The 26390-nt window shown below is 40.6% G+C and overlaps 1 protein-coding gene across 5 annotated transcripts in view; it reads right to left on the bottom strand.

Annotated features, from left to right (window-relative positions):
* The window catches only part of WWOX (WW domain containing oxidoreductase), a 768476-nt gene that overhangs the window by 544473 nt on the left and 197613 nt on the right, over positions 1 to 26390 (bottom strand). For all 5 annotated transcript variants that reach the window (XM_075009261.1, XM_075009262.1, XM_075009265.1 and 2 more), the window contains exon 6: positions 20496 to 20584. In XM_075009261.1, coding sequence (XP_074865362.1) covers positions 20496 to 20584 — 89 coding nt within the window. The remainder of the gene's footprint in view (positions 1 to 20495; positions 20585 to 26390) is intronic.

The following is a 26390-nucleotide window of genomic DNA, read 5'->3' as shown; positions in this document are numbered from 1 at the left end:
GTTTGTCTTCTGTTTCAGGTACCCATTGCCTGCAGATGGGATGGCTGTAGGCCATCTTCCAATCTATTGTGAGAAGCCAAGTGCCCAAGCCAATGATCACCACTTTTCTAGGTGGCTCCAAGGCTGCTGCAGCACAGCACGTGTCCCAGCACTGAGGTTCTACAGAGATAATATGAGCATGAGAAATATAAAAATTAAGACAAGGGTTTCCAAAGAAGCCAAAGGGAATTAGGCACTAAGCACCTTTAAGCACAGTTGAAACACCTTTAAGCATGGCTGAAAATCCTGTATTCCATGTGTTAGGAGCCTAATTATGCAAAAGACTTTTTGGAAAATCAAAAAAGGGGTGACAAACAAAATTTCAATATGACAATACTGAGAAAGTTATCACCAATGAGATTAGACAGATCTAAGTTTCAATTAGAAACCCAGATGAGAAAGAAATGTACAGCAAGTACAACAGATCACTATGGTACATTTCTGAAATAGTAACATAGTCCACTATCCCATACTTTTATATTTAAGATCATCCTTGCAGAAGTTTCACAGAAACCTTTAGAGGAGATATTGAAACATGTGGAAACTTTGGCTAAGTCTAGATTCAGGGATTTATCAATAGAAACTTTTGTCAGAAGACATCTTCCAACAAAATTTCTGCCAACAGATCACAGCTAAACTGCCAAGTGGATCGCAAGAGCAGACTGCCTGGCTGCTCTATTGGCAAAATGGCCAATCAGAAGCACAGCAGACAAGGCTATCCTGTGTCCAGAAGCCCTGTCTGTCGACAGAGGGCCCCTGAAGCACCCAGATGGGCTTCCTGTTGATGCATCTCTGTTGACAGAGGCTTTATTCCTCACTGGGAGCAGGGTACAGCTGTCGACAAAAGTACTTCATTCTGTTGACTTACTGTCGATAGAATGCCTTGGGAATCTGGAAGCTCCACGAGTTTTGTTGGCAAAACAGCTGTTTTGGTGACAAAACCCTGTAGTGTAGACATAGCCTTCAGGAGGTACATTTTTTAAAGTGCAACAAAAAGTCGTGTGGCACCTTATAGACTAACAGATATTTTGGAGCATAAGCTTTTGTGGGCAAAGACCTGCTTCATATGATGCATGAGTGGTGGTGGGTGGTGGTTTCAGAGGGGTATTTAAAGAGTGGGGTCCCAGTAAAGGGGGAGGGCCAGAGCTGACAAGGTCTATTCAGGTAGGTGGAAATGGCCCAGTATCAACAGTATTTATCAGTAGAGTTAAAAACAAGTCAGATCTGCATTCCTTTGACAGGTGCAACCTGCCTGTTAAATTTGCTCCTATATTTCACACTTGCAAACTACTTTGACGACATCTGAGCTGTGTCTACATGTGCCCCCTCCTTTCAGAGGGGGCATGGTAATGAGGGACTTTGGAAGATGTTAATGAAGTGCTGACATGAATATGCAGCACCTCATTAGCATAATGGTGGCCATGCACAATTTGAAGCTGCCACTTTCAGAACGCCGCCACCTGTGTAGATGGGGGCCTTTCGAAAGGATGCCTGGACTTCAAAAGGCCCTGGTCTACACTGGTGACGGCATTCTGAAAGCAGCACTTTATCGCGCATAGCCACCGTGATGCTAATGAGGAGCTGCATATTCATGTCAGTGTCTCATTAGTATCTTCCGAAATGTCTCATTGTGATGCCCCCTCTAAAAGGAGGGGGCACGTGTAGACGCAGCTACGATGTATGTGAAATGGAGGCTGCATTTTTGAAAATGTGGCTTTATGCTTCTGTTCAACCTTCCTGGGTCAAAGTCTGCCCAGGGTTTCTCCTGTGCAATCCCACTCCACACAACAGGAAGAGATGGAAGGAACAAAAGATGAGCAACGTTAAGTACTTCCACAGAAACACAGGTCCATATTTTCAAAAGGGCAATATTGCTTTGTAAGCATAATTTGCTCCACCCCTGTATTGCAACTGCACTATACTCAGCTGCACTATCAGTATCCATGCCTGTTCTCAGTTTATTTTGCACTCACAAAAAAAACAAACAAACAGGGAGCAGGGTGGGAGTTGTGCATACCAAAAGGAATATGAAGTCACAAATATTCACAGAAGTCAGCTGATGGACTGTTAGATGTCTCAGTTATTGCTCCAGAAAAATCAGGTGATGCTTCCGTAAGTATGTATCTGCAGATAAGATATAAATATCTGTCTTTTTAGACAGCAGTACAATGCTGATTTAGAACTGTGCTGAGGTATATAACCAGTGGGAACCATGAAATGTCATCACAGTGTATCTACTATTGGCTTAAAGTTCCCCCATCCTGAAACTTTATAGGGCAAATGCTGTCCTCAGATGTGCACACACATCCTGACTAAATGAAAGACAGGAAAGCAGGTCACAAAAGAGATGGGAAAAAAATCCTTTGAAATGTACAAATAAAATTAAACAGGAAACACTGAGCACTTAAGTATTAAAAATTATTGATCTTAATGCAGTTCTTTCATAATTGTAGGTTTGATTTACATAAGGCAGTTTTAACCATTTAGAATTACTAGTAGACAGTGAATTAAACCCCTTCGTTTGCCACTGACTGCAAGTCGCCTGACACAACACAGTGGAGTTCCATCATATCAGACTGAAGGGCCACCCTCTCCCAGAATGAGCACACCCACAAAACTGCTCAGGAGCACAGCTACTCCCACTCACAGGCGGTAGTACTCACCATACTATTGTGCTACCCTCAGTGATTTTTTTGTGCCAGTACTTGCTGGTACTGAGTACCAGCACCTTGGCAGCCCTAGCCATGGGACTGGCTGGGGGATTGGTGGGAAGGAAGCTACCTGTGTACCAGCTCCTCCTCCTCCTCCTCTCTCTCTCTCTTTTTTTTTTTTTTTTTTAAAACAAAAAAACACTGTCTTCCCTTATAAAGGCTACTGGCCCTTCTAGCCATCTAAGGAGGGATTCACAGATACATCCATGTGTCTCCCTTGTCAGGCACACCAAACCTCTAAGGCAGGGGATGGCCTGTTAAACATCTCCACATACACACTTCCTTTCCAGTGCTATGCACCTGCTGGGGACAAGGGGCAGGGGTTAGCCTAGTGTAAATTTATCACAGTTACACCATTCACCAACTTTCATTAATTTTTGCAGCTCTTTAGCATATAAAATCAAGGGACAGTGCTTAATTTGGTTTCTGCTTACACTATGAATATGCATTATCTCACTTTCTCTTATTTATCTGATGACTTAATTTATGAATTTGTGTCCTAGATACAAGACATTTTCCCTCAAAAATAAAAAGCTAATTTGTGAGGTATATTAATATTCATTTTATAGGTAATACCTGACAATGATTTTATGATAAGAAACTATATAGTGAATTTTTAATAGAACAATAAAAAGAATATCCCTTGTTATTACTTTCAGTGTGCCTTTAAATTTATAAGGCAAGCGAACACTGCATAAAAACAATGAAATCTGAAGTAAGAGAACACATAAAGATAGTATGAGCCCACATACGAACTTGGGCTATATTCTTCCTAATCACATTTTAATATCCTTCATTAATGCTAATTATACAATAACTACCACCGGCAAAATATGTACCCTGTACCTAAACCTGTCAGCTCAATTAATTAAAAAACAGGATTTCCAAATATAAAACTATAAAATACTGTGAATTTTTAATTGTAAAGGCATTTAATTAGGTTTTATAAAAGAGAGAGAATTACTCCCGTATCTTTTTCATGAGGATTTTATTTTTGAAATAACATCTTTTTCTAATTTTTAGCTAAAAGTAATTAAGAATCAAGAGAGTCCCAAAAATTATGTATCTCTGTAGTCTAATATCAAAAGAATGAGTTTTAGCTGTACAAAAAGTACACATAATAAAAAAAACAGAAACACTTTAATCATATTCCCTAGCTAAATGGTTAGCAGTGAATTCTTTTCTTCCTAGTTAATGTTAGTGTTTATAAATGATGCAAGACTTAGCAGTCCTAGAATCTGAAGTCCTCTTAATCCAGAGGGACACATCAGTGGAAACATCTACAAAGTCTCATTTCTGTTCTAAAAGGACCACCTTTTGGACTGAGAAGATAGTTCACAACCCAAGTCCGTTAACTCACAGGTCTCTTTAGTGAGACTGTTAACATGGGGCCAATTCGTGTCAACGGTAGTTTTTTCTGATGTGGACACCTAGCCAATAAGAGCTGAACAGCGATCACCTACTTTTTTTGCATTGGCCATGTAGCAGCCCTCATACAATCATGAATTTCAGCCACCAAGGGCAGATTCTAGTCTACAAGGTGCAGTGTTTTTTTTTGTTTTTTTTTTTTATTCAGAGAACAACTCATTGTGCAGTACTGGAATTTTCAGGCTACGTGGCAGGTCATACCACACATCTGATACTAAAGCCTTGCTTTACGACTGAAATAGTTTTAACAGATAGCAGGACTATGACCTTGATTTCACCAGCTTTTTTAAAAAACTGGGGTGGTGCCCATTAGCCTGGTTATGACTGCTATAAAATAATCTTCTGCATTTAAAGCAGCCTGCTGCAACTCCTCATCAAAGGCACAGGTAAATAGCAACAAAAAGCAGCAAGGCAGGATTTTCTGTTATGTTTATGCCTAGTGTTGACATTACGAAGCAGCTCTCTAACTGCATGACTCTTATTTCACATTTCTGTAAGCACCATATAGCTGAAACCTTGTACAATTTTAAAAATTTACCCGTCTCCTTAAAATGTCTTCAGCTCCTGACTTATACTGTACCAACTTAATGCACTCTACCATTACAATTTAAGAATGCACTGGGACCAGCACATAAGCCACATTACCACAGTACAATATCACTGGCTCTTACCATCCTCAGCATAGTGGACCCAACAATGTAATGTTTTAACTGCCAGAAGTACCGTGGTTGTACAAAAGTCTCTAAGCTGATGAGTAGTTAGAATTTGGTAACAATAAAAATTCTCTGAATTACCAAGGATTTTTTTTTTTATTAATGCCTTCAGAGCAAATGTTTCCAACTTTGCGCACCGCACATACTCACAAAAGGTCACTAACTCATGCACTTTGGCAAGTTATTCAGATCATATGTGCTATACTGAATATACCATTAGAAGAAATAAAGTAAGCCAAATAGAAACTGCACACAGTTTGAAAATACACAGAATATGTTAAACAAATGAAATGGAAATTAAGTCATCTCAGTTAAATTCCATAACTAATTGATTTATAATCAATTTGTTAGCATATGATGCAAAATCATAATCTGTCAACAGTCTTGTGAGCAGGCCTTGTGCAGCAGTAGCTACTTTCAAGAGAATTGATTACTTCAGATTTTCAAATGGAAGAACAATATTTTCCAACAAATGTAGCCCAGACATTAGGAGGTTAAACAAACACACTCCAAAATGTCAATGCAGTCTTTGGCCTGGGTGTTCTTCCATTTAGAACACAATGAAACAGTTAACTGGAATGTTATGCAAAGGGAATAGTTCTCAAATCTTCCCAGGAAGCAGAATGTCATACCATCTGGGGCACTTCACAAGTGATTTGAAAAGTTCATACTGTTTGGAATTATACAGAAATTCAACAGAAAAGGCTTTGCCATAACCCCTAAGTCCCATAAGCAACTGTAGACCTATATCACAGCCACAAATGAATGCAGAGAGATGTGATTTCTCCTCTGCTACAGAGGAAGCAAAGTCACAACCCACAGAACTTTTTTGTCTCATAACTCTAAACCCAGACTTGTTCCAGCGAACACCAGAAACTGGGCACCTCTTGCTGTGAAGAAGCATTAGATGTCACAGAAAACTCACCCTGTATCCAAAGCAGTCTCGTGGGCCATGGGGAACATTAAGCTAAGCTTTTTTTTTTTTTTTTTTTTTTTGAAATTCAGCCCATTCAGACAAACAGAAGTGCTGGTAGGAATGTAGGAAATCTGAGACAACAGCTGTGACTGATTTTTTTTTCTTCTTGCATGGTGGGATAATAAAGAACGGCTACAGCTCCCACTAACAAAGATTCACTGAATTTCTGAAGGTATTTACTAACCATAATGTGCCACGGACACACTCCTGGAACCCCTACATGAGCTACTGTGCCTGTGCTGGAAAGAGGGTGAGGATCCACAGGATATGCGCAATGCTAACAATGTAACGTTGTATAAGAACAAAGGAGACAGAAGCAACTGCAACAACTACCATGGAATCTCCCTCCTAAGCGTCACTGGTAAACTGTTCGCTCGCGTCATCCTTGGCAGACTCCAGAAGATTGCTGAGAGGGTGCATCCCGAATCACAGTGCGGATTCCACGCAGAGAGGTCTACCGTTGACATGGTCTTCCCTCTAAGGCAGCTGCAGGAGAAGTGCAGGGAGCAGAGGAAGCCACTCTACATAGCCTTCATCGACCTGACCAAGGCCTTTGACTTGGTCAGCAGGGATAGTCTGTTCAAACTGCTCCACAAGATAGACTGTCCTCCACGGTTACTCAAGATGATCCAGTCGTTCCACGAAGACATGAGAGGAACCATCCAATATGATGGCGCATTATTGGATGCTTTCAGAATCAGGAGCGGCGTCAAACAAGGATGCGTGCTTGCTCCGACATTGTTTGGGATCTTCTTCGCACTCCTCCTGAAGCATGCTTTTGGATCTTCAACAGATGGCATCTTGCTGCACGCATGATCTGATGGGAAACTGTTTAACCTTGCAAGGCTGAAAGCTAAGTCTAAGGTGCGGGAAGTCCGCATCAGAGACATGCTGTTCGCAGATGATGCTGCTGTAGTGTCTCACACAGAAGACCAGCTTCAAAAACTGCTGGATCAGTTCTCCAAAGCATGCAAGGACTTTGGGCTTACCATCAGCCTAAAGAAGACAAATGTACTCCGTCAGGATATTGCTGAATCCCCATCAATCAGCATTGACAACTATACATTAGAGGTCATCCACAAGTTCGTTTACCTCAGGTCCACCATCACTGACACCCTGTCGTTGGACACAGAGCTAAATAGGAGGATATGAAAAGCGGCCACAACTCTGTCCAGACTCAGCAAGAGAGTGTGGAATAACAACAAGCTGTACACTCACACCAAAATGCAAGTCTACAGAGCCTGCATCCTCAGCACCCTCCTTTATGGCAGCGAGACTTGGACCCTGTATGCCCGCCAGGAAAAGAGGCTGAACGTCTTCCACTTGCGCTGCCTCAGGCGCATCCTTGGAATATCATGGAAGGACACAGTGACCAACACAGCTGTCCTCGAGCAAGCTGGAATCCCAACCATGCACACCCTCCTCAGGCAGCGTCGACTCCGCTGGCTTGGCCACGTCCACAGGATGAATGATGGAAGGATTCCAAAAGACATCCTGTATGGTGAGCTAGCCTCAGGCAAAAGACCTCCCAGACGCCCCCAGTTGCGCTACAGAGATGTCCGCAAGAGGGACCTCAGAGAGGTAGACATTGAGCTGGACAACTGGGAAGAACTAGCAGATGACCACAGCAGATGGAGGCAGGGGTTACACAAGGGCCTTCAGAAGGTCGAGATGAAGATCAGACAGCTAGAAGAGGAGAAGCGAGCGCACAGAAAGCACAATAAGGACTTGCCAGACACCCACTACATCTGCAAGAGATGCAGCAAGGACTGTCGCTCTCGTGTGGATCTTCATTGTCACAATAGACGCTGTAAATGAAGTCCTCAATTGAAACTTTAAAGGGCGCAATCCATAGTCTATGCAGACTGAAGGATGCCTACTACTTACTAACCGTCTTAAAACATAGACTAGTTTGATGACCAATACTAAGACCATTATGTTAGGATGGAGTTTTATAAACTACTGCTAAATGTCTGGCAACCCCTTTCTCAGCAAGCTGATTGAGAAGACAGCAAAAAAATAGCCTCCAATGCCATCTGTCAGCCTTCACGTACTCCAGATGTCTGTCAGACAGGCTTCATTGCAAGGCAAGCTACACAGACAGTCCAGATGGATGGATCTCCTCTTATCCACAGACAGAAGAAATACATCCATTCTCATCCTGCTATCGGAGGGGTAGCCGTGTTAGTCTGGATCTGTAACAGCAATGAAGGGTCCTGTGGCACCTTATAGACTAACAGAAAAGTTTTCAGCATGAGCTTTCATGAGCACAGACTCACTTCAGCAGATGCTGATCTTGGAAATCTGGAAGGCCAGGTATAAATAAGCCAGAGCAAGGCTGGGGATAACAAGGTTAGCTCCGTCAGGAAGGATGAGGCTTACTACCAGCAGTTGATCCGGAGGTGTGAACACCAAAGGAGGGGAAGCTGATTCTGTATTTAGCCAGCCATTTGCAGTCTTCGTTTAAGCCTGAGCTGAGGGCGTCGAATTTGCAGATGAATTGTAGCTCAGAAATTTCTCTTTCTACCTCTTCGATGCATTTGCACTGTTGATCAACAAATACTCCTTCCCCACTTTCAAGAAGCTGCAAGGGTGAATGGAAAATGATGTCGCTCCTTCCCCCAGATCAATTCCAAGACCCTTATAGGCAACCTTCCATCTGTCAACCCCCGCCAGAAAACTCATTTGCACAGGCCCACGTAGATCAGCCCTCTCCCCAACTTTATTCAGCACTTTTATGAATCCAGAACTGACTAATAAAAATAAATAAGTGACTAATGCCTGACTACATTCAGAATTAAATGTAGAACTCATCCTTTTGTCTTGCTTTTTCCAGCCAGTACATTTCTCTCTTACAATAATGGACACATAAAAAGCTAGCAAATCACATCAAGTACCTTATTCCTTCCTTCCTTCTGTGAAGGAAGAGGAAAATACTGATATTACATATCTCCATGTTAGACAAATATCAATGACAGCAAACAGGCCTACTTCTCTTTATGGAGAGCTTGTTCTTCTGCACATAAAAGGTCAAAGGTCTACATCTGACCACAGAAGGCAGGTTCAGGAAGTAATTCTCCCATATGCAATGTTACCCTGCAGCTGACCTCTCTAACACCAATCCAATTTGTTGACATGCTGCATCTTCTGCATCCTGCTATTTTACACACATAAATATGTTATGTGATATTACAAATCCTGAGGCTGAGGAATTCCCCTGTCCCCACCACACACACTGTCATTTGAAATATTCACATAAGTAACTTACTTTCTTTTGATAATCATCTTTCTCTGAAAGAAAAAAAAGCCAACATGAGTCAAGTTGTTTTGTTTTCACTGACTACTACAGGGGGGATGCCACCTCCTTTGACCAATTCAGTCCCTCGATGTGCACCTTCCCTTCACCACCACTCCTCCTGAACTTCTTGAAGTTATGGGAGAACTGAGCTGGAGTCACACATACTGGCTCCAGAAACCCTGATTCCTCAGACTCCTGCAGAAATCTAAAGCTGCGCCCAGGATTCCACCGTTGTGCATCAACTTCTAATGCCATGGCATATTATTACACTGAGAACACAAATCTCTGTACCAGAGAGCACTGAGGCTGATAAACTGATGTTCCAGACTTCAAGGCATGTCTCAGAGTTCCTTTCTCTAGAAACAGCAACAAAGGGTCCTGTGGCACCTTATAGACTAACAGAAAAGTTTTGAGCATGAGCTTTTGTGAGCACAGACTCACTTCAGCAGATGCTGGTCATGGAAATCTGCACGGCCAGGTATAAATAAGCCAGAGCAAGGCTGGGGATAACAAGGTTAACTCGGTCAGGAAGGGTGAGGCTTACTACCAGCAGTTGATCTGGAGGTGTGAACACCAAGGGAGGGGAAGCTGCTTTTGTATTTAGCCAGCAACAATTCATCTGAAAATTCGACACCCTCAGCTCAGGCTTAAACAAAGACTGCGAATGGCTGGCTAAACACAAAAGCAGCTTCCCCCCCTTGGTGTTCACACCTCCAGATCAACTGCTGGTAGTAAGCCTCACCCTTCCTGACCGAGTTAACCTTGTTATCCCCAGCCTTGCTCTGGCTTATTTATACCTGGCCCTGCAGATTTCCATGACTAGTATCTGAGGAAGTGAGTCTGTGCTCATGAAAGCTCATGCTCAAAACTTTTCTGTTAGTCTATAAGGTGCCACAGGACCCTTCGTTGCTGTTACAGATCCAAACTAACACAGCTACCCCTCCGATACTTTCTCTAGAAAAGATTTTATTATCCAAGCATACCAGTATGTCTGGCTCCCTTCTTCAACTGGAATCATGTGAGGGACCTTTTCCATATGCAGGCAGCATTATTCTCCTCACTGGACTTTCTTTTACAGGGCTATAATCTGACCTCAGTTACAACTCTGACAGTAAGTGCCACACTTAGGGCACAAACTAGAACAAGAATCAGCACTCGCTCTTCATCCTAGCACACCTCCAGAGGGCATCATTTCAAACCAAACCGCAACCTAATATATGATGTTAACTTAGGTCCAATTGCTATGGAACCCAGTGTGTAAGGTACTACTCTGCATGGACACCTCTGCAAGCCAGTATCTCTCTCCCCATCCCTTTCAGTATTTCTCACTCTCCCAGTTGTTAAAAACATGAGCATGGGTACTAGAAGGAGGAAGACAAGATTTCTCATCTGACCACTCTCGTTGAATGCTGATGCAAGACCTCCCAACCTTTACCTTGGTCTAAGCTCAGTGCCTATGTAACTTTGCAGTTTTCCCATCTTTCTGACTGTTGGGAGGAAAAAGCAGCTATGCTGTCTCTCTCCTCTCCAGCCCTACTGCAGTGGGGATTCTAGTCTCTCCACTATCACCCAGCTGCCTTTTTGTCTTTCACCCTATCTCAGCATGGAGGAGGAGGAACTTCTTTCTCTCTCCTAGCCAGGATGCTACAGGCAGCAGCAAGGAGAGTGTCCAGAGTCTGGCAAATTTTACTGTGCTGTTATAGGTGCCCATTTGGGATCATTTTCCACTTTAAAGTACATTTTTCTTCACACTGATTGCAATCCATTTTTTATAAACATCTACAGGCTGCACCTATTAAGCATAAACCTGATGAGAACGCACAATGTGTGTTCCTTTCTACTGTAATTGTGGAATGATTTGTTATTTCAGCATATATTCCAAGAGGTACAATTTTTATTCAAACTCACAAAACACCTCTTAAAAGCAGAAAGAATACATAATAAAAGAAGTAATCAGCCTTTTTAAAAAAAAATCCTGATACCTATCATGGGAAACAGTAAATTCCCTGGAAAATGTTTTCAAGACCATGGTTGATCATTTGAACGATAAAATAAATCATGTGTTTTGCTTGCCAATGGCAACTCCTTCCTCTGTTTTGCCTAGAGATATGTGCAACTGTAAGAGACTTCAGAAAAACCCCAGCAGCTGCATGCTGCCATTCAGGCCTGAAAGAGTCCATGTTATGATAAAAAATAATGTACTCTGACATCCTCTGAGATTTCCCAAGCCTTGGGAACAGCTAATGCAGAAACACAAACTTGCCAGAGCAAAACATGAGGTTTTAGATTCTAGATGAAGACACATGTGGCCAATGTGTGGCCGTTCTCATGTCACCAGCAAAGCAACCATCCTTTTCTGTCCAAAGATTCTGCCTCAGTGTGTTTTGATTATATCTTGTCTGATGCTTTTCACAGAAGAGTAAATATATTTAAACTATATTCTAAAGAGTAAATGCAGTTACTGGTGTCCTTTGTGATATTCATATGCTATTAAAATTAAAATATTAAATACACACATTGTTTTTATTCTCATTAACCATTAAGCTATAAAACTGCAAAACACTTACCACTTCACTTGCAGCAAAATATATTAATCCTGTTTATTAACTTATAAATATTTAACTTGCTTATATAACCAATTTGGCTCATGGTTGGTTAAATTTTGTGGAAATAGATTGGAGACTTTATTCAAGAGGACAGTTTCTGCCTCTAACATGTATTTCTGCTCAGAAAATGATTCTCTCATAATGCCATCCTTAGGTGCCATATTTATTGTCACAGTGATTCACAAACCAAAATATGCCCAGTTTAAAAGTGTTTTCCCCTGTCTCTCTCTTTCCCCACACAACCTGCCAAATAAAGAAATTGTGACCTGTTCTCTTGCCAGCTGACCCCATCAGTTATCCACAGCCTTTATCACCTCCAGACTAGATTAGTGAAATGTATGCTACTGGGGGCTATTGCTTTACAGTCTAGAGCTGTGCTCCTCCCCAAGAGGTATTATCGTGCAAAATGTTCAAGTTCACAGCCTGCAGATGTAGACATGTGGGATCTGGAGGCAGATTTTGATGAAGTATCTTTAACTATGGAAATTCTTCTCCTGGTTTCCTCAACAGAGCCTGAGCTCTAGAGCATGCTAGAAAGCCCAGCTGTTTACCCACACTTTTGCCATAACAATCAGATTATTGCTTGCTGCTTCTTTTTGGGGTAACGTTTATACTAAGCGTTTGTGTTGAATTTTGCATTAAATAACATTCCTGTTAAATTTCGTAATCTGTTCAACATGGTTCATAAATACAGACCATTTTTGATATCACAGATTGACTGATTCTAGTTCAAATTTATATAATATATTAGGAGCTATTTCTGTAGGAAAGCTATACACAGAACTCTCTCAGAAGGCCTCTGAAGATAAAGGTGAGGTCACTTTCTTTGAAGTCTGTCAGTATTATCCCTTGGAGTGAAACTTTGGCCACAGATGTCACCATAGATAGTTTCACATATCTTTTTGGCACCAAAATAGCATTGATCATGGCTGTACTGAAAAGGAAATAAAAATGAGTTCAAAATAAAGTGCTTTTTCAGTCTCTAAATTTTCAAAGCCAAGAAGTTAGAAACAGACTGAGCCAAAATGCCAAAATTCACTATCCTGAATGGTGAAAACAGTCCTCTGTAGAGTGATGAAGGGTCAGGGTCAGCCTCAAAGACAAGTGGCAAACTAACACATTTTAGACAACGAATTTGTGAAAGGGTCACATCAGCATCTTCCTAGTTTGGATCTTGGTTTAAAATTAGCAATTCTAGAGTGTGTGTGTGTGTGCATGCACGCACAAACACACACATATACATACAAAAGCAAAATGAGGGAACCTTTATATCTTCACTGCCAACAAACCAAACAACTATCAGTGAAATGTCTGCTCCAAATAACTTTTACATGGGTTCTTAATTTTTATAAACTCTGAACATATGTGAGCAAGGAAATCTTTATTGTTCCCAAGACTCATATCCATACATAATACACGGGATAAAATTGAAGTGAGCTGGTGAGCAAGTGACCTCTACTGTCGCTAACCTGCGGTCAAGTTTAGGGTTTTAATTAAAAAAAAAAAAAAAAGCTTGATTTTTCGGTGCTGGAGACATCTTCAGACTTGCAACCAAGAGAGAGTAACTATGTAGCATAGCTTAAAAAGAGCACACATTTATGCAGTAAGCCAATCAATCCCCAGGTTTTAGTAAAGCACAATACCACCACATGTAAATGTTTCACCCTAATTTTACTATGTGCATTTCAAATGTAGTCAAGCTTTGATCTTATTTAAATGTAAGGTATTGGCTGTCTGCAATAGTAACTTCTCAGCTGTGCACTTACTTTGCATTTTAAGTCAACCTAGATTCTTTTTAGATGTCTATTAAATCTACAAGGGTGGCTGGAATATAGCTTTATGTGTGAGTGGCACTGACAGAATGTCAAAATATTCTAAACTTAAAAGAAAAAGTGAATAGTTCCACTGTTACTAGTTTTAATTCACAAAAATTGTTTCAATATATGACAAAGGGATTAACATGTTTTTACAGACTTATGAAGAAAATATATTGAAATTCCAAAGTATAATATGCACTGACAACAGCTGTATCTGGCGCAAAAATCTACAACGGAACTTCTAAGCACACTAGCAAAATGTGAATGCCAATCATTCTTTTTATCATAGCCACACAGTTTTTGGATTAGATTAGACACCAGGAGTTAATTACATAAAAGAGCTAAAAGAGTTTAATTTTTAACATTATATATAAAATGTATATAACATAAAATTATGCCTGTGATTCCACCGTGGTTAAAATGAGTGAATACCATCTAATAAATGTCCAACATGTCAATTGCAGCATATACAAATTTCTAATTTATGAAAATTCAATTAGCAGTAATATTCTAGGGCAAATTTTCAGCATGTTCTGAAATTGTAATCACTTTATAAGATTTCAGAGTGCTTCTTCCTGCATCTTGAAAAATTAGTTCATTCAGAGTTCTAGAGTCCAGCTAAGGAGGGCAACCAAAAGTCTGGTCCTCTCTGCTTTGGGTATGGCCAAGGAAAAAGGAGACTAGATGTTTCAGGTAGAGAAACATAATTTGCAACCTTTCTCCTGCATGAAATTTGAGTTACATGAGGTTGCCCAGGAATGCAACTCTCACATAACTCGGGGGTCTACTGTAGCTGCAAAAACGTCACCTGCACTGCTATGAACATGCACCCCAAATTTCAACCAAAATACATTTATTCTTTCTGCTACTGTCCCTTCCTGAGCAGAGAGCGAGCTCTTACTGAATCCAGCTGTGCAGTGGTCTTATATGACACGTACGCAGGCTCTATGGAAGAATGATGACAAGGTAGATACTTTGCAAATTTTTGAACTGGAGTACCTGATCTCCCTTAAATATTGAGTCTGTTCTCTATGCCTTAAATGTTGAGTCTGTTCTGGTATGGCTATGGTCTGAAAAAGTGTGTCTGGCCCATGAAAGCTCACCTAATAAATTATTTTGTAAATCTTTGAAGTGTTACTTTACTGCTTTTCTGTTTCAATAACAGAAAGATGTTTTTAATGAAGTACATGATGATTGAACAAAGTCAACAACTTAGAAAAAGAGTTGGCCAAATGTCCATCTACAAATCCACACTCTTAGGCAAACACAAAATATTAGGGGCCTGGAACTAACCAATACAATTACATATAAACTAGATGCAAATGCTATGATGCATATATGCATGCTAAGTCAGTAAAAGGTGTGTATAAATGCGGATAATACATACCCCAAGCACTCATTTTGTGTCTTCTGGAAAAAGCACTTAAGAGAAAATTTGTTTCACTATTTTGCAGCTCCAAAACCTGATACCAAAGACTTGATGGTCTATCTTTTTAAACTGAACAAGAAGCAGCTGATGCAAAATCAAAGGTTTTAAGGTCTAAAACATTCATAAACAGAAAAATTCTTTGAGGTTTTCACTTTGGAGGCATCCAATAAGTCATCTGGGTTTATCGCTGTTGAAGGGGAGAAAGCTAGATATGGATATGGTGCATCTTGTCAAACTTCACTAGTAAGGTCCACTACAGCTGAGATCAAGATCTGTTCTTCTTCCTTCACTATAGTGCTAACACTTTTCATTTCAGAATAATTTCAAAGGCAAAGGTGAAAGTGCCACCAATTGTGGTGGAGGGACTGGGTGGGTCAGCAAAATGGATTACAAAAACAATGCCACAATCCATGTTATCTTTCAGAGATGCAAAAAACCTGTGACTGGACTCTGAATGGAACCAACAACAGTATAATATTCCTGCACTGGCTTTTTGGGAAGAATTTGCTTCTGTGGAACTTTCAGCCACGTCCCATGTTCACATGGGATCATTCTTCTAGACATTTTTCATCATTAAAGCCCTCTCTGCCTAGTGATGCACATCTATCACCCCTGATGTGACCAAGCCAAAGAAAAGCAGAGACCCTAGGCATACTGCAATACTGACCCTCCCTCTTCCCTGCGAGTAAATTCTCTGTTTGGTGCGACAGTTGAAGAGGTCTCCCCTTCTCTTCTACTACTGGTGGTTCTTCCACCTGAAGGAGGAGCAAGGATTGCATTAACCCCCTTCCACACCACCAAAATTTTTTTCAGAGGGACGTCTGCCTCTCCCAAACTCTTCCAGTCTGTTCCCAGGGAACTCTCCTTTACGTGACCCTGTACTCTATGTCTCCGTTGGGAGTCAGCCGATGAGTCACGGGCACACTGAGTCTGGCTCTCTTAAAAGGGACCAGTGATATTGTGGCAATGACATTTTTTCATGCTTCAAGTTGCTACAAAGAAACTCTAACTCTCAAATTCCAAAGGAGGCAAATGTCTTCCTTCTCCCTCCCTTTTTCTCCTTAAGATGCTTGATCAATCATCAGGATTTCTTACCCATGAAAGCTCACTACCTAATAAATACATTTGTTAGCCTTTAAGGTGCTACAGGACTGCTTGTTGTTTGTGAAGCTACAGATTAAAACAGCTATGCCTCAGAGTCTATTACGTACAAATTGTCAGACTGGCTTCTGAAGGCCCCTGCATGGATGCTTCATGCCATGTTGTTTTGGATGATCCTTACGATGTTCAGAAATGTCTTTATCCTGCAAAGATTCAGTTTTCAATCTCTTATCCAAGAAAAGCCTTTGGATTGTGGGATTCCTTTTGAGGCTCTTCTCTGATTTCCTGTTAGAAATGGAAAGCTCTGTACTTTATTTAAAACAAAACAAAAAAGCAGTAAAGTAGCACTTTAAAGACGAACAAAATAATTTATTAGGTGGGCTTTCATGGGACAGACCCACTTCTTCAGACCATAGCCAGACCAGAACAGACTCAATATTTAAGACACAGAGAACCAAAAACAGTAATCAAAGTTGACAAATCAGAAAAAAATTATCAAGGTGAGCAAATCAGAGAGCGGGGCGGGGGGGCAGTCAAGAATTAGATTAAGCCAAGTATGCCAAGGAGCCTGTATAATGTCCCAGAAAATTTGCATCCCGGTTCAAACCACGTGTTAATGTGTAAAATTTGAATATGAAAGAGAGCTCAGCAGTTTCTCTTACCAAACCAGAGTGAAAATTCTTCTTCAATAAGACGCAAACTCTTCAGTCATTAACAGAATGGCCCATTCCATTAAAATGTAGACTATCTGGTTTGTGGATCAGGAGTGTTTTGAAGTCTGTCCAATATACAAAGCGTGCAAGCAATGCCCAGATGCTTTATATTGGACAGACTTCAAACTTTCTCAGACAAAGAGTTAATGGGCACAAAACAGGGAGTGGGCCATTCTGTTAATGACTTAAGAGTTTGCGTCTTATTGAAGAAGAATTTTCACTCTGGTTTGGTAAGAGAGACTGCTGAGTTCTCTTTCATATTCAAATTTGACACATTAACATGTGGTTTGAACCAGGATGCAACTTTTCTGGGACACTATAGGGGCTCTGTTGCATACTTGGCTTAAGCTAATTCTTGACCTCCCCCCGACCCCCCGGCCCCTCTGTTATCTGATTTGCTCACTTTGATAATTTTTTTCTCATTTGTCAACCTTGATTACTGTTTTTGGTTCTCTGTGCCTTAAATATTGAGACTGTTCTGGTATGGTTATGATCTGAAGAAGTGGGTCTGTCACACGAAAGCTCACCTAATAAATTATTTTGTTAGTCTTTAAAGTGCTACTTTACTGCTTTTTTGTTTTGATAGTATATAGACTAGCATGGCTTTCTCTCTCTTATTTAGAATGGTTTGGGGATGGAAAGGTCATAGAACCATAGAACACTAGAACTGGAAGGGACTTCAAGAGGTCCTCAAGTCCAGTTCCCTGCCCCCTCGGCAGGACCAAGCACCATCTAGCACATTCAACGCATCTCCTACTGTCCTTCCCTCTTCTCTGACCCTGCTCTCTAGTGTCAGACTCTGCACCTGAGAGGTAGGAGGGCTTGAGCAGCCAAGCCACATTCTGTTTTATTCAGTCCCAGACCACAGGAGAGCAGGCCCCCAAAATGTTAGCTGAAGACGACCTTGGGGCACATCACACTGAGGCAATAACAGAATGAGGAGATTACTGAGAGCCTGAGAGCCCAGTCCTCAGCTTCAGCCTGTCTAAGAGGTTAAACACAGTATAACACCAGCCTCTCCTTTAGGAAAATGAACTATAATATAGTTTACATTTTTTAAAGGATCAAATGAGATGAGAGGAAGATTGTTTTTCTACTCATAGGGTTATTACCAGAAAAGGGATTGTAAAAATTGCATCTTGGGATTGGCATTTGTATCCCAGACTTGCTTACATGTCAAATTAGGTTTGTTTACCCTTCTTCCCTAAGTACAAACACTACTTGATATCTGAAAATCTGTGCTGTTTTTGCTCCACATATCACCACTCAGTTGCAGGAATCACAACTCAGCTGATAATTTTGTCATTGATGTAGGAAGCAGAAGATACTTCTGTGTTTCTCTTGTGCTTTTGTCTTATTGGTACTGTTCCAGGAGCTCTAGAAACAGGCATGTGGTGGTTGTAAAAAGCTCTCTACTTGGCTGGTACACAACAATAGGGAGTTGGAGAGTGCTGGTGGCAAGGCTCCACCCCTTCCCATCTCAGGTGGGGGATACTGAAGCCCTGGAGAAGCTGCTCCTTGTGCTCTGGGTACCTCCTTACTTCTCTAAGGAAGTGTAAAGAATGTACTCCATAAGATCATAATATCCGTGAAAGCAGGGATTCTAAGTTTGTCTGTACAGTACCTAGTACAAGGGGAATGATCAAATCAGGCTTCTGGGCACAGATAAAACCAGTTATTAGCTGACAGATGCATTTTGCAATACACACACTGCAGGCAACATAGTAATAAGACATGACTGTTACATACATCACTTTTTTGACCATACCTAGATACCATTTAAAATCACAGAAATGAAAGACAGACAGGCATATTAAGTTGGTGAGCTCATTCCCCCTGCCAATGCAGAGGATTGTAAGGAGGTACCTGCTCCCCTCTGTCAGATAAAAATCTACTGCTCCCAGTTGTGTACAGCATCTGGCTTCCATCTACCATCACAATTTAAATAAAAATATTGTTAAGAGCTCATTTTGGTGAAACTCCCACAAGACTTATGACTGACACAAATTTTAAGCTTTTCTGTAATACTTAAAATCTCTCTTTTTTCCTTTCCTCCTTCCCCCCCCACCCCACATACACACAGCAAGGATTCAAGTTAAAAGGGCTAAAAACACTGTACCACCAAGATAGTACTAGTGACACTTTCCAAACTGCAATGAAACAGGAATGAAAAAATACGAAAACTTTCCATGACAGAAGCAGAAAATAAAGCCAAAGCAAAATGCACATGCACAAAAATAAAATGAACGTGACTGGCATTAAGAAACTGATTCCACATTGTCTTATGCTTTTAGATTGCAAAGACAGACTTCTTCAGATGTTAAGTCCTCCAGGAAAATTTGAATTGAGCATGTTTCCCCTTTTTGGTTTAAAGATATATGTATATTCAGCAGTTCAGACCAGGCAACAATACACAAACCTGTAGGATTCAAATCAACTTAAAAATTGCATGGGTTGGGGTGTGGAGTTATCATCTTTAACTGGCCTTCTAGTCATCTTTCTTTTGTAAAGCATATAACATGTTAAACACCAAGAAGCAGTAAAATCAGAACGCTTGTCGGTTCTAACAGTATGAGAATGGGTTGGTATTAAAATACGGCAATATTTCCACCATTTGTCATTATGTTTTACACACAAGAAAGTTTTAGTGTAGGAAGATGTGATATGATAAGCTCAGTTACACAAGATTTTTGGCAATAAAGTAACTGGTATTGAAATTCAGTTTTGACAGTTCTCTGAATCTGAAAGACCTGTAAGTACTCAAATGTCATCTGCCTATCCAAGTGAGATTTAGCTTTGGCAGGATCTCAAAAGCAAAATAAAATAATTCTTTCTACATGATACTTTTGCCACTACAATATTTTCCCCCCTAAAGCTGTCAAAAAGAGGATACTCTCTTGAGAAGTATAGTAGGCTTGTATTACAGAAATATATAGTTTTGATGGGGTCAGGGAGAGAATCACTACTAGGTTTGAATAGTCATAACAATCAGAGTGGGTCAAAATGTAGGTTAAAGCACAATAGATAGAATTTATCCTCAACAGCTGGTATTTATTCATTCCAAATCATTCCTTACATTTTGTGATTAATCAATCTGTCTGATCTAAATCAAACCATTAAGAATCTTGCCTGATTTTTTCAATATCAGTTGTCCTGTTTTTAAATGAACTTGTCATCTCACCTAATTTCAATTGTTAAAGCCAACCATTTCATGGATAGATCTGGAAAATAAATTCCCTGGTTCTGCAGGACTATTTTTTAATAAACAATTTTTAAAAGAGAGAAAAAGAAAGAGCCTGAGTGAGCACTCATCCCTCACCTTAAGTTGTCTTTCAAAGCAACATAAACCTGACAAAAGTTGCATATGTTTTAACTTTGGCCTTATTGAGCCACAGAGGTATCAATGCCACATTAAAGTTGGAATTATAACCAGATCTGAGAGAGATCTGTAATTAGTCTTCTGTCAGTGCAAAAATAAATATTTTTTTAAAGTGATGTAAAAACATGCATGTTGGAAAAAGACATTTCAGTTTCCATTAAAAAGCTGAATTCGCCTATTGTAGTTTCGAAGTCAATCCAACTGAGATGAATTTTACCTATTGTGCTCAGCTGATAAAGACATTAAAAAAGCAAGAAGTTATGATATATAATCCTCTCTACTTACACATTCTTGGATTTGAATGCTTCAGCAAAGTGCTGCACACTGTGAAGCGAAGCAAGGTCTAAGGTCATTGCTTCTACCTTGGCTTTGTGCTGCAACAGGAGAAAATTAAAAGAAAAAAAGATAAATAATAGTAAGCTTAGTTCATGGTATCACGTTTCAGTAAATGTGAAATAGAACATGTCTGAATTCTCTTGTTTAACATTAGCAGCCTGAAGTGATCATACATCATAAAAATGGATGGACAAGTGTTGCATTCAATGCCAAATGCAGTATTTTAAGTTTGTAGTTCTGCTAAACACATATACTGTGTGGTATAGAACTTTATATAACCCAGTAAACTGACAGCAGAAAGTTTTTAGGTTAACATGGTCTGTTCTTCCTCCTATTTAGCTAGTGGAATTTGTGCCGATACAGATCATGCAATAAAAATGTTACATAACATATACAGTGCTTCAATATATTGATTGCACTGTCTCTCAACAAGGTTCTTGACACCATGTTCAACTTAAAGGCATTTGTCCACAGTTCTGGTGAGTAGTTTGACTTGAACCCTCACGAGAAATGACCTAAAACAGTCACCCAGTGACCTAGAGTCCTTGCAGTCTATTTTAACATTAAAACTTGAATGTATATTGGCACCCCATTGACCAGACACAAATAGATTGCAGTCCCTTCCAGACACAGTTTGTCCTGGCCTTTCTCCTTGAAAGAGCCATAGTCATCCTATAAGTGTACCATGAAGAGGCAGCAATGTTCTATCATCGGGGAACAAAGTGTTGGGCCTTTAGTCTCATGCTCCAATACCTGTCTTCAGATGCTGGAATCATAGGCCAGGAGACCCAACAAGTACTCTCACCCAAAGCTGTGACAAGCAAGTCATCTAGATGACCACTGAAAGCATTATGAGCCCTCCCATCTGTGCCATTCTCACTTGTGGCAATCACAGCTGTTTCCCACAACTCCTGAGTCCAGGCTTTGCCATGTCTTCCCTCCACTCTACCCTCATTTGACTGCCTGAATGAGAAAGAAAATTATTTGTGTGACTTTTCATTTAATCTTCAGTCTCTTTTAAATCAGCATAATTGTAACGTGCAGGTTGGGGATCATCATGAGGAGAAGAAAAGGAGGCAGGGTGGTGAAAGAAGCTGTAAATATGGCAATACTTTTCAGTAAACTGAAGTATTTCAGGTTGGGTTTTAAGGTGGTGTAAACTGGGCAGGTAGCCTGGCTGACTGATGGGCTTTATTGCAGTCAGGCTATAACAGAGTGGGCACATTTGGCAAAATCAAGCACAGGAGGCATTGAGGGACCTGTGAGTGCAGAGAGAAGAAGATTTGACTCTTTCCAATAGCTTCATACTCCCACCTCAATTATGCTTCTCTTTTTAACTCTTTCTGCTATTTTGTTGATATCCAACCTGCCCATTACAGATGAGGAGTTACTGAAATGGCACTTATATGGCCTTCTTCCTACTCCACAGAATCTTAAATACAAACAAAATTTCAGCAGATTCAATTGCCCTCAAGAAGCATGCCACGGTGTGTGAAAGGGCTAAAACCAACTTTCTCAAAAGCACAGTCTTGTTGCCCACCATAAGATACATATCACTAAAAAGCTACACTTAATTTTGCCCTACAGGAAAATATTTTCTTTTGTTCAAAAGTTCACAGAGGCCAGCAAGACAATCCTGGTATGCATGCTGCAGTATTCCTCAGCCACAGCTCCTCTTCAGACCTTTGCTGTTTCGAGCTGTTTGCTGAGAATTTATTTTAAATTATGATTATTATATAGCTAAAACATTCTACAGTCTTTTCTAAGGGGAAAAGAACAAGAATGCTACAAACACAAGGACAATACGGGGTCAAAAACATCAAGTAGTTCAAAAGACTAAACCACAAGCTGTTAGTTACTATGCTCTTGGGGACAGTGATTCAAGTCCACACACTATTACTCAGGTAATGCTTTCTTTCTTGGTGTCAAATTTCTGCCACTGACTCTGGGAACGAAGAAGAAGTGCCTCCAATATTGCAAGTCTAAAGAAAAAACATGCCATGCCTCCCATACACCTTTGCAAACTAAAACACACTGGACTAATTAGGGTAGATTTGTGGATGGATTTACTATAGGTGTAAAATGGGCAGTTTAAAAAGCATGAATAAAATATTAAATATGATAAATGGCCAATTGTTGTACTTAGATAGCAAAAGGAAGCTACAAGTATGGATTTAACAGAATCACAGAATCACAGGGCTGGAAGGGACCTCAGGAGGTCATCTAGTCCAGCCCCCTGCTTCAAGCAGGATCAACCCCCACTAAGTCATCCCAGCCAGTACCTTGTCCAGCCAGGACTTAAAAACCTCAAGGGATAGAGAATCCACCTCCTTCCTAGGCAATGTGTTCCAATGCTTCACCACCCGCCTGGCGAAGTAGTTTTTCCTAATATCTAACCTACACCTCTCCCTCTTCAACTTCAGACCATTACTCCTTGTCCTGCCATCTGACACCACTGAGAACAGTTTCTCACCCTCCTTTTTAGAGCTCCCCTTCAGGAAGTTGAAGGCTGCTATTAAATCTAAGTCTTCTCTTCTGTAAACTAAACAATAAACAGGTTATCAGAGAAGGTGTGGGGCCATTATTGGATGAGAGAGGTAACCTAGTGACAGATGATGGAGGAAAAGCTGAAGTACTCCATGCTTTTTTTGCCTCAGTCTTCACTGACAAAGTCAAGTTCCACTTGACTGTCCTAGATGGTGCAGTACGGAAAGGTGGAGGGCAGCCATCTGTGGGGAATGAACAGGTTCTGAGCTCTCTAGAAAAACTAGATGTGCACAAGTCCATGGGTCTGGATTTAATGCACCTCAGGGTACTGAGGGAATTGGCGGAGGTCATTGCTGAACCTTTGGCCATTATCCTTGAAGACTCTTGGAGATCAGGGGAGATACCGGATGACTGGAAGAAGGCAAACGTAGTGCCCATCTTTAAAAAAGGAAAGAAGGACAATCCAGGGAACTATAGACTGGTCAGCCTTACCTCAATCCCTGGGAAAATAATGGAGGGAATCCATTTTGGAGCACTTGTAATAGGGGAAAGTGATCAAAAGTAGCCAACATGGATTCACCAGGGGCAAGTCCTGCCTGACCAATCTGATTAGCTTCTATGACAAGGAAACAAGCTCTGTGGACATGGGGAAGTCAATGGATGTGATATACCTTGACTTCGGCAAGGCTTTTGATACGGTCTCCCACAACATTCTTGTCCATAAGTTAAGGAAATATGGATTGGATCCTTGGACTATAAGATAGATAGAAAGCTGGCTTGATGGTCAGACCCAACGGGTAGTGGTCAACGGCTCAATATCTGGATGGCGGTCTGTTTCAAGTGGAGTGCCGCAAGGCTCGGTTCTGGGGCCGGTGTTATTCAACATCTTTATTAATGACCTGGATGAGAGACTGGATTGCACTCTCAGCAAGTTTGCGGATGACACAAAACTAGGGGAGAGGTAGATTCCTTGGAGGGTAGAGAGAGAATCCAGAGGACCTGGATAAATTGGAGGACTGGGCCAAAAGAAATCTGATGCAGTTCAATAAGGAGAAGTGTAGAGTCCTGCACCTGGGGCGGAAGAATCCCAAACATTGTTACAGGCTGGGGACCGACTGGCTCAGCAGCAGTACGATGGAAAAGGACCTAGGGGTTATGGTGGATGAAAGGCTGGATATGAGTAACAGTGTGCCCTTGTAGCCAAGAAGCCTAACGGCATACTAGGGTGCATTAGGAGGAGCATTTCGAGCGGATCTAGAGAAGTGGCTATTCATCTTTATTTGGCACTGGTGAGGCCACATCTGGAATATTGTGTTCAGTTTTGGGCCCCCCAGTATAAAAAGGATGTGGATTTTATTGTTCACATGCCTGTAGAAACCCTTCTTGTTACTCTTCACATCCCTTGCCAGTTGGGAAAAATACTTCTCTCGATGACCAGAGGGTCCAAAAATGGAATAAACCCAAACAATTTAGTTTTACATCCCCAAGAGCCACCTACTCAACAGTGCTCACATTAAAATCTCAACTCTCATATATGAATTGTGTAATCAAAACAAACTATGAGCAGAATAATGTTCCTCTGACAGCCTCCTTTTCCTTTGCCAATTTATTCTGGCTTCTCACCACTGCTGCCCTGTGAAATAGGTTACTTGGTGCAATTGTGACACTAAAATTCAGCTTTCTTTCAACCCCCTCCTTTCAGTTTTCTCCTCATTTTGTTTTCCCACAAGCATAAAATGACTTTGCTCATCTACAAAAAATTAGTTCCTATTGATCTCAATATGTTTCCAATATTATGTACCATCTACAGGAGAAATGGAAACACATGACAGCTAATGCACTCACACAAGACAAAGGCAGCTGTTTGCTAAACTTGGCTATAAAGAAGCAGGCAACCAAATGATTAATACATGACTTGGAAACACATGTGTTTTCTTCAAGTTGTGACTTGATAGAGAGATGAATCTTATACTATTATTTTGGCTTTGGGCAAACTACTTCACTTTTCAAACTAAGTTTCTCCCCAGTACAATTTAGATACCAACACTTACCTGTCTCCCATAGGAACTGTGAACATTGCATTCAGTTTGTATAGTATAGTTGTAAAGTAGCTTCAAGGTATGAAGTGCTAGGCAAGTGCCTGGAAAGCCTTAAACTATTTTTTTTTCTGAATCATATAAAATGAAACATTGGAAAGCTGTAAATAAGACTCATGCTTACATTGGCAAGTCCTAATAACATAATAATATCAGCAACAACACTCACGTGTTTAGCCTTTTTATACACTAGTTCAGCATTAACTGTGTCTTCATCTTTTCCTGCTATGTGCACACGTAGAATGCATGTGCAGTCGTATTTATACACATACTAAAAAGAAATCATTTTTGCTAGAAGGTTTCATTACTATAAATGTAATGTACAGTCAGAACCGATTGTTAATGTCACCATGCAAATTCTCACCATACACTATGCATACTTTTAGTACAGAATTATGCCTCATTTTACGCTGTAAAATCTTAAATGGGACTTGTCATTTTCAGAATTGGAAGAGACACTGGAGCCTAATGCTGACATTATAACATTAATTCTCAAAAGCTGAGAAGAAAGCTACAGAAAACATTTTTATTTGTCAATAAAAACATGACATTAATGTTCTCTTCACTACTTAATTTTAAATTACATAACATTAAAGAGGAACGGAAGAGCAAATTGGATTTGGAATAGTTTATAGAGCTTTTCACCTCTAAATCACAAGTTCACTACCTTCTGGTAGCCATTCAATGGACTGTACCAAATGAGCAGATGCACTAAACAGTTTCTAGTGCAGGGGTCAGCAACCTTTCCTAGGCAGAGTACCGCAATGTGATCTTTTTGCGCTCTATGTACGATCCAAGTGCTGGTGGTACTCTTGAAAGTCACCAATAGTTTTACTTATAACAGCTTCATTAATAAATAAATTAAAATGCAGAGCTTTACCATTTAGGTGATAGCATTAGCTGGTCTTTTGTTAATCTACAGGCAGCATGGCTTTGAGCAGGACCCCAGCTTCATGGGGGAGGAGAGGTGGGGCTGAGCTCCCATCTTGGATACTGATGAAAATCTGCTCACATGTCACTTTAGGCAACCATGCCAGGGGTTGCTGACCCCTGTTCTAGTCAATAGCTGTCCACTGATATCTCTCTCTCTCTCTCTCTCTCTCTCTCTCTCTCTCACACACACACACACACACACACACACACACATTCACAAATCAGATCTTCTGCCGCCCTCTCAGTAAACAGGCCAAAGACAGAATGGGCATGACAACTGGCATCACATTCATCATAAAAAAACATAGTGGTGACACATCTACTGTAT

Source organism: Carettochelys insculpta, chromosome 14 (assembly GCF_033958435.1).
Source record: "Carettochelys insculpta isolate YL-2023 chromosome 14, ASM3395843v1, whole genome shotgun sequence".
NCBI classification, from domain to species: Eukaryota; Metazoa; Chordata; order Testudines; family Carettochelyidae; genus Carettochelys; species Carettochelys insculpta.
The sequence above is the reverse complement of the archived record's forward strand: the minus strand, read 5'-3'. Positions and strand labels throughout refer to the sequence as shown.